The sequence below is a fragment of the Xiphias gladius genome, chromosome 21 (genome assembly GCF_016859285.1).
Source record: "Xiphias gladius isolate SHS-SW01 ecotype Sanya breed wild chromosome 21, ASM1685928v1, whole genome shotgun sequence".
Taxonomy (NCBI): Eukaryota; Metazoa; Chordata; class Actinopteri; order Istiophoriformes; family Xiphiidae; genus Xiphias; species Xiphias gladius.
The window spans coordinates 21,826,507-21,839,192 of NC_053420.1; the positions used below are offsets into that span (position 1 = coordinate 21,826,507).

General features: G+C 41.8%; 1 protein-coding gene across 1 annotated transcript in view; it reads left to right on the top strand.

Moving 5' to 3' along the window:
- The window catches only part of LOC120807062 (MICOS complex subunit mic25a-like), a 62,436-nt gene extending 52,811 nt beyond the window's left edge, over positions 1 to 9,625 (top strand). The window contains exon 8 of the mRNA XM_040158711.1: positions 9,308 to 9,625. Within this exon, the coding sequence (XP_040014645.1) occupies positions 9,308 to 9,331 (24 nt within the window). The 3' untranslated portion in view covers positions 9,332 to 9,625. The remainder of the gene's footprint in view (positions 1 to 9,307) is intronic.
- Positions 9,626 to 12,686: the final 3,061 nt, after the last annotated feature.

A 12,686-nucleotide genomic window follows, 5' to 3' on the forward strand; every position in this document is an offset into this window, starting at 1 on the left:
TAGGGGGCTGATATTATGCAAATGCGGATGGAAAAAATAGAAATCTAACTATGGCCTAAAAAATGAACGCAGATTAAATCAACACCACTCGGAATCAGAGGTTGCACTCCTGGCTGATGTGGATAGTGATAGGTAGACTTTGAAAGTACAACAAGATTTGCATGTTAATGATTGTCCCATTTGTTATAAAATGGCCTGACCCTTCTCACTGTATGGGAAAGGGATTCCCACTGGAATCGTATTATTTCACATCTTTTTCCATCTAGACAATCACAACCTCCAAGCTGGACAGTGTGGAGTGACAAGAAGCCTACATCTCTGGTTAAACATATTGAAAGTGGCAGTCACACATAATGATGTTGTACACATCAGTCATATCTGTCACATTGTCAAGTGCCGTAAAGACCTTCACCCTTTGTAGGGATTGTAAAAGAAGATGTTGTGTTGTAATCACCACATGGAAGCAGAAAACTGTGGCAAAACAGAGACAAGTATGAATCTGTAGGAAGGTTAGAGACGCCCAACCCACAAAAGAGTTGCTGTCTACGAAGGCACCAAGGATTACAATCACAGTTGGAACAACCTATGATGTGGTGAAGTAAAAACCCTAGTGTTTGCACATAGCAGTGCTTAGGATCAGGATGTAAATACAGCTGCTGGGATGAGCAAGTGTTCATGTGCCTGCCATCAGCAAATGTGATTAACAAAGAGATAGACAAACTAGATAGATAGATAGATAAACTATGAGGAATGTTATGTATGCTTCCAACTGGTTTCAATCTGAAGTTAACAACATAGTAACACTGGAAATAGTTAGAGTTGAGTAGAAGATGCTGCAGTGAGGGGACACTGGAGAGCACGTGTGTTTGTGTTCTTTGCATTTGACACTGCCGGAGTCAGGACATTTTGGCTGGTGCTCAGTTTTTCATGGAACTGTATGATGGCTTTGGGTAGCTTAAAGGGGAAGGTACACTCTAGTGGTGGAATGATTGATGGATTAGGTGATTGAGAGAAAATGAATCTAGACGTCTCCTTGGACTCTGGAAACTTTGTGGCTGGGACTTTTACATTTTATAGTCAAAAGGTAGATTAATTAATGATAAAACTAATCATTAGTTGTGACCCCAGTAAACTTTGAGGTTAGGTATGCAGTTATGATGGTCAACATTAGTGTTTGGGGATATGAATTGCATAATGCATCAGTGGTGGTCAAGAGTGTAAAAAGTGTATCTACAATCTCATCTTGAGCTCCTTTTAAGACCCCTAGAGCTTTAGTTACAGAGACCAAATAAAAATAAATTTAAAAAAAGAGAATATTGTTGGTTTTGTGTGCATGTATGGCGTGCGTGTTTGAATAGCCAGGAGTTTGGAGTGTGTAGGATCTGGGTTTTTTTCTCCTTAATGTCACCTCAATCAGTGTGTTTTTGTGTGTGTTGCATGTCTGTATATGTGTGTATATGTCAGTATCTGAGCAGCTTGTGTATCTCTATAGAGCTGTTCCCCCCTCTTCAAAACATTTTAGTTGATATTTTCCACACGAGCCGCTTTTAACAACAAAGTAATTCACCAGCGTTTGCCATCCTTTTCTAAATGTAGTGCCAGGGGCATCCTAAGCACCTCTCATACAACATTCAGTCCTAACAAAATGTTTAGACCATTTCCCATGAAAAAGAACTAAATGGCTTTAGTAATGGCAGACTATTTCACTCTGCTATTTCCTGGTCCTCTGGACATAGCAAATCCCAGTAACAAAAAATCAAGACATCTTCTTCATATCTGTTCAGGTTGTCCAGGTGAAGAAGTTGATTGACATGAAGAGGAGGAGCTCTGCCATTTCCAGCTAAAAAGTAAAAAAAACAAAGATTAGTCTTTGTAGCAGGGATTTAAGAGAAGTAGAATAACGCCTGTCAATAGGGGAATGGATGGAGACTGATGAAAGACGGGAAAACTGGGGAGAAAGAAGCTTAGGAGTGCCTGTCAGTGAGGAAGGGTTAATAGAAAACTGTAAGAGAGAGATACAGTAAGAGTGAGTGGATGATAGAAGGAATGTAGAGAGGATGAATAGGGAGAATTGTAGAGGTTCTGTCAGAGGGAGGGTTGCGGGAAGGGCAGAAAGTATTGAGGAGAGGAGTGTAGTAGGCGCTGTCAATCATTACTGTGGGAGAGAAAGAAGGGACTGAGACAAAAAATGTAAGGTTTTAGGATTGTCGAATAGAGGGGATATAAGGAAAAATGCGTGTTTGTATATGTATGTGTGTGTATGGCTATCAGTAGTAGCAGGTGGTGAGCCCCACTGTGAGCCTTGGCCTGCCTGCTAACTCTAATCTGATAACAAAGCCATTTTGTTCAGCAGCAAGCTGATCCTGCAACACACACACAACCACATATACACAGAACCAGACAGTTGTGTATCTTGTAATATCCCTGTTATTAATATCTTCTTCATAGAATACCAGCTACTACTTCTACACTGATTGCAGCTTCTGTGTAATTGTACCAATTGGGACATGATGTATATATTTTTTCTCTGCCATTTCCATTGTATAAATCACTGTTATTATTAAGATTACTTTGATTTGACATAAGTATGTGTGTTAGAACATCAGGTACTCATACATATGGCATGCACACACATACTAGCTCAAATATTTTTGTCTCTTTACATCTTTCTCTTTCCCACCTTCCGTCTCAGCTCTACTTCACATCCATCATCTCCAAGGCGACCACCCCGTGAAGGCAGAGGCCATATAAAGATTAGCTGTTCTCTCTCATGTCTCTCTCCCCCGTCCTCCAGCAGTTTTTCTCTCTCTCTCTCTTTCAAATCTATACAACACTCCATCAGCATCCAGCTAAACATCTCATCCATGCTCTGTTACTTGTGATTAGTTACCTCCTTTCAGATTCAAGCTGCCATATGTCTTACTTCATGTGGCTGCAGACAAGGCGTTGGGGTAAATTGTGACAAAGGGACTGACTAGTTTAAGACTGATGTGTTCTTTTACTCTGTGAATGGAACTGTCATTATCATCTTTATCGTCACCTTGTTAGATATGGTAGCTGCTCGAACTGTTTGTTTGGTCTTCAGTTTATGTGTATAGGTACATTAAGATTTTTGCCAAAGGAATAGCTTCTTTTTTGTCATTTTTACGGAATATTATTCTTTTTTCCTGCTTACCCAGAATGAGACAACCTTATGTTTGTTTGCAGAAGTGCAAAATATGTCAATGAAAAATTATACTAATGTAACTTACAAGAACTATTAGCCTGACATTATGTTGATAGGAATGCAAGGATCACTTAAAAAATTAAATAAAAAAAAAAAAAAAAAGGTGACAAAATATATTTAAGTTCACTACATAGAAGAACAAAAATATAATTGTATGGAAATAAATATTTTGGCCAAATAGACATGTTACATTAAATTAAAATACAGTATCCCACATGGCTGAAAAATCTCCCTTTTTATTCAAAAGTTACCAGTAGAAACAGACAGGAAATGTATGAAGTGAGAGGGATGACAAGCAAAAAAGTTCCTCAGCTCGCGTCAAACTGGGGACTTTGCGCCTTAGACCACTTGACATGGGGAGGCCTGGATGGCTCCCATTTAACTCTAAACTAATACTCAACCCAAAATCCATCTGTTGAGTATCAAATACCTTTGTAGTCTCAATATGTTTATATTTTGTTCCACTGAGCACAATGTCCCCAGTCACTGTGCTGCTCACAGGTTTGGATTTTGACCTGATGATGATAGATGAAACATCAGGCCACGAACGTCAGGTCAAAAGTGTTGGACTGACAGACGGCCACTGATGCAGTGGTAAAATCATTAGCACTATTCAGTACATTTAAGTTTGCCACTTGCTTAAATCCATTGGGAAATTCTGCCCTTTAATTATCTGCTCACCCTTAAAAACATCTTTATATCCAACTTAGTAATCAACTGAGCTTTCATCAAATTACATCAGTGACTGATGTTAAATCAGTGACTGTTCAGTTCAACTGTTCAGCTGATGATTTACAGACTGAGCAACTGATTGCTTCTATTCAGCAACTTCATGGACTGACTAAAAAAACTATCTGACTAAATCAGTAGCCTCTTTTAAACAGTGCAATTTGCTTGTTTACACTGAGCCAAACAAAGCCGGCATAATGCCACCCCAGTGGGTGATGTTAGATAGCATGCCAGTGTTCTGGGGTCAGACGTGCGACGTGTAAGACAACATTGTCGGCGTCTATCCCGCCATGCCGGCTCTCCCTTTTACGCATACGTCGGAACAACAATACCCCCCCACCATTCTGTGTTTGTACCTTTTATACAGAACGGTGAGGCAGAGCAAAGGCGCAACACTCCTGCCTTGAACGGGCTCGAGAGTCACGTGTTCATGGTCGAGTCAGTCAGTGTACGTTACTAACCAAACAACTGACTGACTTACTGACCGAAATACAGTCTGACTGAATGAGCAGTTTAGACCTGTCCTGTGCGCCTTACCGACCCACTAACTGACTGACTTAGAGGCTTCCTCAACTGGCTGACTAATTGACTGTCTGGCTGTCTTACTGACTGTGTAATCAGTGATTGGCTGTGTGTTTATAAAGCAGCCATAGCCACGGCCACTCTGTGAGTGTCTGATTGACAGTCCTGCCTGGCAACTGTCTTTGTCCCTCCAGAGAGAGGCAGAGAACTGAGTGCTGTTAGCACTGAGCAGAGAAGACAGTTATTGATTTTCTGCTTGTCTATTATTTTTGTTTTTCACAGAGAAAAAGCAAGTGGGCGAGTCTAGTGTGTTTGTGTGTACGTGCATGTGTGAGCATCTTATTATATGTGATGCAGCTGTGTGTTCACATGTTGGGCTGCTGCCTGTATGTTGCCCATTAGCTTATGACTTTGGGGATGGGAGAATACCCAGCGTGTGTAAACTGTTGCTCTATCTGCTATCTACTCCTCACACTGCTCTCTAATTGGATGGAAACTGACAGGTGGAACAAGATGTGTTTGTGTGTCTGTATTTGTGTGTATGAATCGGTGTTTTTGTGTGTATTAAATCTAATCTCCACAGACACTTTTCCATCTCAGCAAGAGGAGGTGATAATGAAGTGCAGTTGCTGGTTCAACTTTGCATTTTTTGCACCAACAGAGTGTAAAAATGAGTTCTAACTCATGTCAATACATTGAGAAAACAAAAAAAGAGAAAGAACAACAAATCACATTTGGGTTATTTTTGAAATCACAATAAAATTACTGTCATAATGTCTGGATGTGACATCTTAGTGCCTAGATATGTCAAATAGTCCAGGATATACAGAAATAATGCACAGTTATAACCTTCATAAGGGTAGGATTTATTGCAGAGCACTTGTAATAAACTGCATTAGCCTTAGCTTGGTGTACCTAATAAATTGGCAACTAAAGTCTAAAATTTAGTGCGGAGCTTGAGCTATAATATTTGGCTGCCCTCCGTGCCCAAGGTTTCGTGCTTAAATAGCTTTTCCTGCCTTTAAATGATCCAAGTGTGGATGGCGGCAGTCCAAATTTGGACCTGTTGCACCAAATTGAACTGTGCGTACTGTGGGAGGTACTACGGGTCAGTTTGAAATTCAGGAACTATTTCATGCACTATACGTGAAGAATAAAGTCCCATTACATTGCTGTATATGAGTGTGGCAATACCAACACACCCTGCCACCATACACTCACACGCACAAGCATATACGCATACACACATGTTAGAGCGTGCATGAACTCCTTCACACACAGAGAGTGCCACTTTCACACAAATAGTGCGTTTCCATGCACATATGCAGACACACACTGTCCCCCTTTATATCTCAGGACATGAGTGGAACAGTGAAGCTAAATCCCCTTGTCACATTTGCCGCTCATCTCCAATTCAGTGGCACAGGCTGCGATGCCCTCGGATGCACTTGGCAAGTGAACAGCTAACCTGCCCGCCAGCATATCTGCCTGCCAGCCGAGCACCGAGGTAGTTAGCATGCCAACTAGCCCACCCAGCAGCCACAAGCTAATGCTTCACTAACCCTGGGTCGTCCTGTGTCTCTTTCTGTTACTGTGTGCTTGTGTGAGCATTGACACGAGAGCTGTGTAGTTGTACCTTATAGTAGGCTGGCTTTCTAAAACAGTAGCAGACATGGACTATCCTTAATAATTTTATCTCATTTGAAAACCTTGCCAAGACAAATCAGAGGTATTGCTCTACATGAGCTCCTTTTAATTTTATCCCAACATAAGTATGATAGAGTGGGAGTTGACTTTAAAAGCTTTCATTTATTTGTCAACTTTCAAAGTACAGTAAAGAAGTATGAACATTTTTTGCCCTTTTTACATGAATTTATTGTATTTTGGAATGAAATTCTTTTTCTGGTACAAAAGGTAAGAACCCAATAAGAAACCGGTTATCTGCTAAGTCATCAGAACAATCTACTGTGGTCACATTCGAGTGCATGTTTTTGTTGTCAAGCTGATGATAAGGAATAGTCGTACATTAACAGTCATGTCTCATGGATGAACTATGACGCAACACCTTTCCGGTGTCTTAAGAACTGTAGTTTGACTTTCAACTTTGTACGTATGCAAGGTTTGTTTCAGTATGTTAATCATTTCTTCCAGAGGCAGTTGATGTAAAGCAGATACAACAAGACAGGCAACCAAGCAGTACAACGTTAACATCACAGCATTAAAAAAAAAAAACAGAGACTCAGATGCAGAGAAACTCTCAGGAGAAGATGAAAAGTTCTAAAAGTCAAAGTCTTTAATGAATTGCCAGGCAGTCATACACAGGTAGTCAGTCCAAAACAGACAAACAATACCGGGAAGGGGAGTATGCAAAAATCCATGAACCAAAAAACAAGGCAAAGTCACAAACTATGGAATCAAACATGAGAGAATTGCTGGAAAGCGATGAGGACATGAGGTAGAACAAAGACAGTCTGGCAGGGGAACAGGGAAAGAAGGGAAGTATATATACGAGGGTGGCAGAGAGGAAAACCGGGGCAGGCAAGTGATTGGGAGCAGGTGTTGATGATCAAGGGGCAGGAACTTAAACCAAAAGGCAGCTGATATTTATTTTAACGAGATTACAAAAAAGATGTTCACCGTCCATAACAATGGTCTGAGCCTTATGCAGCGCCTTTTTGTCACCATGCTCTGACAGACATTTGATTTTTCTGATGCATTTATCCAGCGTGACATACAACAAATGCAGTAGAATAACCTCTAAAGTCTTTAATTGTCAATATTACATACATGTAGAAGTAAAAAGTCAAAGTCACAGTTACAGTACAGAGTTTGTGTGACTAGAACAACAATGAACAGGGGTTCTGCAGAGAATGTACAATAGATGATTGTCTGGGTAGATGTGGAGCTTAAGCCACTGGGAAAGTGAATGGACATTAGCCTGAAAATCAGCCTTGACAGGTCCTCATTTAACAAGGCATAGAGTGTATAAAATGAAAAAATATATATATATATGTTTCTATTGTGTTACCTATTGCTCCAGTCACTGCAGTAAATACAAAAACACACCCCACACCCACCTCCGCAGCCTTTTCCAGGCCTCCCATAATTTGCGTGGACTGATAAATTAAATATGACTTTTCCTTCGTCCTCTAAAAAAGCTGCTGATTCACTGACTCTCAGCTGACAAAGAAAAAGCCTGTTGGGGTGGGACTAGAAAACCAGACTGAAAAGTAATGTTGAAAGTTGAATTTTATATAAATGTTCATTGATTCTAACACTTTGTCTCCGACTGTGGCCTGGAAGAACAAAGATCTAAAAGAGACTCCAGATAACACAAAGCTGAACACCCCTTTCTCACAGCTCATGTCCTCTGGCTCTATGCTCTGTTGAAGCTCTTGCTCTCTCACCCTACAGGACAGTTGCTAACACCTGTGCTTCAAATATCTGGATATGTCCTCATGTGATTTATGCTTGGCCAGTTATCTAATAAGAATAAACATCTACCACCGAACCTCCTTCATCCACTACAACTCCCATCCAGGGCAACAGAGTCCCAATAAGCCAGCATTAGGCAGTTACAAGCTCTTGGATTTTAAGGTTGACCGAGGATGGCTTATGCAGATTAGTTTTAGTAAAAGTGCCTTGCCCAAAGGTTAAAAAGGTTGAGTGTAGGTGTTTAAGTGTAGGTCTATTGTACCAATAAACCACTTAAGACGTTCCCTGCAGCTACTGTGATTCACTGGATTAGAACATGAACATGTGTGTGTGCCTGTGTGTGTGTGTGTGTGTGTGTGTGTGTGTGTGTGTGTGTGTGTGTGTGTGTGTGTGTGTGTGTGTGTGTGTGTGTGTGTGTGTGTGTGTGTGTGTGTGTGTGTGTGTGTGTGTGTTTGTTTGTCCTGGCCCTCAGCGGTTGTCTGTTTTTTTGGGGTTTTTTTTTTTTTTCTGTGTTACCACATGCAGTTAAACAACACCAGTTGTATTACCTACAGGCCAAACAGTTCCAGGGCAGAAGACAGATTCTCTGTATCAGCAGTCGCACTCAACACGTCCAACAGGCTGCAGTTCTTCAATGTGCCTCAGGTTCACTGAGGCACATTGAACACTTAAGGACAGATGGAAACGTTCAGTTAGTTGATTAAATGTAAGGGTTGTGCTAGTCCACATCAAAAGCCTTGTTATTTTAAATTAAATTGGTTCCTTTTCTTAAAGAAAGTTCCTGACAAATGAGCCCCGTCTCCAAATGAGCGAGGATCAACTCCAAAAATCAGAGAAAGAGCCCTAAAACCTGAAGCTATGGCTTGCTACCTTGGTACCTTTTGAACACGTTCCTACCAAAAATAAAGCCACATCAGTTTGCTCTTTCTCTCTCTCTTCTTTTCTCCTATTTTAAGACTGGGCATGTAGTCAGTTACGTAATTGTAACTTAATTGTCAGACAGTTGTCATTGTCTGCATTTCAAGTATCTACTCCAAACATTTACTTTGATTTTACTAGGAAGCCCATTTAGCTAGATAGCTAGCTAGTCAATACAAGACACAAGACAGCATCAAATGTTGGACTACATGCAGTAAGAAATGCACATTGCTGTCGAAAAAGTGTATGTTGGGTTTCAGGAAAATAGGAGAAGTGATATATACTTTCTCTGCATTTTTGGTAATGTGCAGTTTGACACCTTGGCTGCTGTGTTTTTGTGTAAGGGACTGGATCTCCCATGATACATACTGACTTTTGTGAGTGTCCCCTTGGGTTCTAGTAATGTACATTTAAAATTTGACAATTGCTCTTCTTTTCTACCCTTCCCCCTCCTTTTCTCTCTCCTTCCTTTTTCAGAGTTCACTGACGAATCACGGCTGAGAAACCCAAAGCAAGCAGGAGGAGAAGAAGTGAAGAAGGGGAGAGCATGTCAAATCCATCCATTTCTCGCCTCCCTCCTTCCTTCTCCTATCCATCCATCCATCCATTTATTTAGCTACCATCACTGAATAACCCCATCCTCTTTCCCACTCACCATCCTTCTTGGTATTTGAGTGTATTATCTTGACTTGTCACTCCACAGTGTATGATGTGTTGATTTATTGTCAAGTTGCACCGGCACACCCCTGTCGCCGCTGAAATAAATCCCAATGATCCGATGGTGATGAGACTGCAGGTTGTGTGTCTTGGTGTCTTGTGTGCGTGTGTGTATGTGAGAATGTGTGTGTGTGTGTGAGAGAGTGTGTGGCAGATGGCTGTCTCTTGTCACAGCACGCTAATAATGCTTCCACTACTGAAAATGGGGTCGTGTGTACCCCTCTGACAATGCTGTGCAGGCCCATGGGCTTGATTGTGTGCCCTGCTCGTGGTTTCATTAAGAGAGAGAGAAGGGAAAGGAAAGTGAAGGAAATGAGGGATAAATGAAGAGGGGGACAGATGAATAGTGAAGTATGCATGTATTAATATGTGCGTGTATGTGTGCGTCTGTATAGCGAAACCGTGTACGTGCGTGCCGTAACGTAAAGGTGCTTGCGTGAATGCGTGCACATAGGCAATGCACCGGACAGGCCACATATTGTCCCTGCTAGCTGTGTTTCCATGGTGACAGCAGGAGTTGGTGCTAGCAGCAAGGTGTGGAGGAGCCTTCCAGATAACCCTGAAGGTCAGCACACAGAGCTACAGCTCACGTCTCCACTCTGTACTCACACACGTGTGTGTATGTGTGTGTGTGTGTGTGTGTTTCTTTTTCTGTTGGTGTGTGTCTGAAAGAGAGGGACTCAGTTAAGATGCATTTCCACTTATATATGGACATGGTTGGCCACCCTCGGAATGACAGACGCTTGTTATCGCACAAACGCACACGCTCACACTCCCACACACACGCACACGCATATACACACAGTCGCACGGCAGACACACGGAGAATATTAATGGACTTATAATATGCCCACATACTTGTGCCTGGATATAAATCCACATTCACACAAGTGGCAGTCGATGTGAATGCAGTAGGGTGTAATTGTTAATGATAGCTGTGAGAAGTGATCTATTGATCACAGTTTGACTCCCACTTGCCACCGTGGCATCGATCAGGACATAACATGCACAGTACCACTGACCAATCCATACAATATATGCTCTATTATAGAATTCTGTTAAAGTGAAAGACAGAGACCAATGGAATGATAAAGAAATGGATTCAGGAGTGTGTGCTTGTGTGCCTCTGTCAGTCAGTCAGTCCAGTTTTGTATGTGAGTCAGTGAACACCTCCAACTACAAACTCCACTTCCTCACCAGGGATTAGGCAGCTTTAACCCAACAGACATGATGCACATATTACCTATATTGAAGCCAGCCCCATATTAGAGGTTTCAGCCATTGACTCTCATATCCCTTCTCTCTCCGTGACATTTCTTTACAAATACCAGCCTCTATTCACTCTGTTATTGCCTTCTAGCATTCAGCAATTCTGTGATTAAACAAGCTTCTGAAAAGCCCAGGCACTGCTATCTGCCATTTGGCTTTTATTAGAAACCCACCCTCTTTAATTAAATTTGCTGAATTACAGAAATATCAGGGATATTTCACCAATATATCGGATAAGAGATCACAATGGGTGAAAAAAAAAAGAAAGACTGGGCTTTATGAGATGTTTTGAATGTGGTTTGGTGATGAAATGAGATAAACACAATCTTGATAGAGGGGCGATGTTTTTTTTTTTGTTTGTTTATTTAGGAAGCTGAGGTTTGTTCGATCTGAAGGAGTCTCAACATAGAACATTAGTCTGAGCTGCAACTTTCAGTGGTTTTTTTTTTTTTACCAAATTTCTTAAGAAGTTGATTTATTTTTCACTACCTTCTTCTCCTCCCGTTCTATGTCAACCCTGCACCTTCAGTGCCATGGCTTTCTTTCCCCACCTCATTACTGTGGAAGACATGGGATTGAGGTTGCCATGGTAACTAGCCCAGCTATGATTGGGGGAGACAGCTGCATGGTGCGAGGTTAGAAGATGGCTGCTCATGCCTTACAATGCGCCGCTATTGATTTCCAGTCCTTGAAAACTACTGGGCCCAGTTGACTACAATGGCTTGCAGAAAATGTGCATAAAGCTCTGTGTGTGTGTGTGTGTGTGTGTGTGTGTGTGTGCGTGTGTGCGTGCGTGTGTGTGTGTGCGTCCGTGTGTGTTGTTGCAGTGGGTGTAACTATAATGCTCACTCTCTAGCCAACATACAGTAATCGTCTTGCTTTTTTGTGTAAGTACAGGTGTTTGTACGAAAAGCGATCCCTTGAGTTGCTGCCAGAGCTCTAAGCTCTCAGACATCCTGTAGCTAGAGCTGGAAACAAGTTTGACAGTCGGCCACGGAGCCTAACATTATATGTTTTAGCAACTCCGCACCATCTCCTTTGTTCGGCTCTTGAAACGCTGTCTGTCAGCTTTTTTTTCTCATCCAGCTGGAGAGGTGTCAGCAAATGAGAGGTGGTGTCAGACTTCGGCAAACCACTGCCCTTCGTAAAGACTTAATGGGGATCAATTGAAGTAAAATTAGACACTTGTAGAATTCACATGCAGTCAGGTGAAATGCTCAGACATGCAAACACACATTCCCACACATATACGCTCCTCTTTCTGGAGTTCACCCGCTGCTGGAGTCTTTTGCACTGCACTTTTCTGTCCCTCACTGTTTGCCTCTCTCGTCTCCTCTCCTCCCTCAGCCAACTTGGCGTTGTATATGTGAGAAGTCGACACTGAGCCTAATTGAAGTATGTGGCTCCATCATGGACAGTCACCATTCTGCTTCTGCATGCGGCACACACACACACACACACACACACGGAGCTTTCTAGTTAATTGAATAGTCTTTTATTAAACTGTGTTAATGTGAACTGGAAGTGGCTGCTAGTGAATGGAATTGGACCCCCCACTACAGTCACGAACCATGCACATAAACATGCAGCTCAGTGAACTAGTTGGATGGATGGTACCTCAGCATGGAGAGAGGAAGAAGAGGAGATGACAAGAAAGTGAGAGGTGAGTTCCATAAGCTATATTCTGTAAGCTGCTGAATCGCAGTTTAGTCAGTCAGTACAGATGAGAGCTGTTTTGAGAACAGAATTTAAAGCTGTTTAAGTTTTTGACAATGAAGTAGCACTGCAGAGCTGTTTTTCTGTGAGTGGGTCCACATTTTGTTTGTATCGTGCACGCGCACAGGGACACGCATGCATGCACATCTGGGTG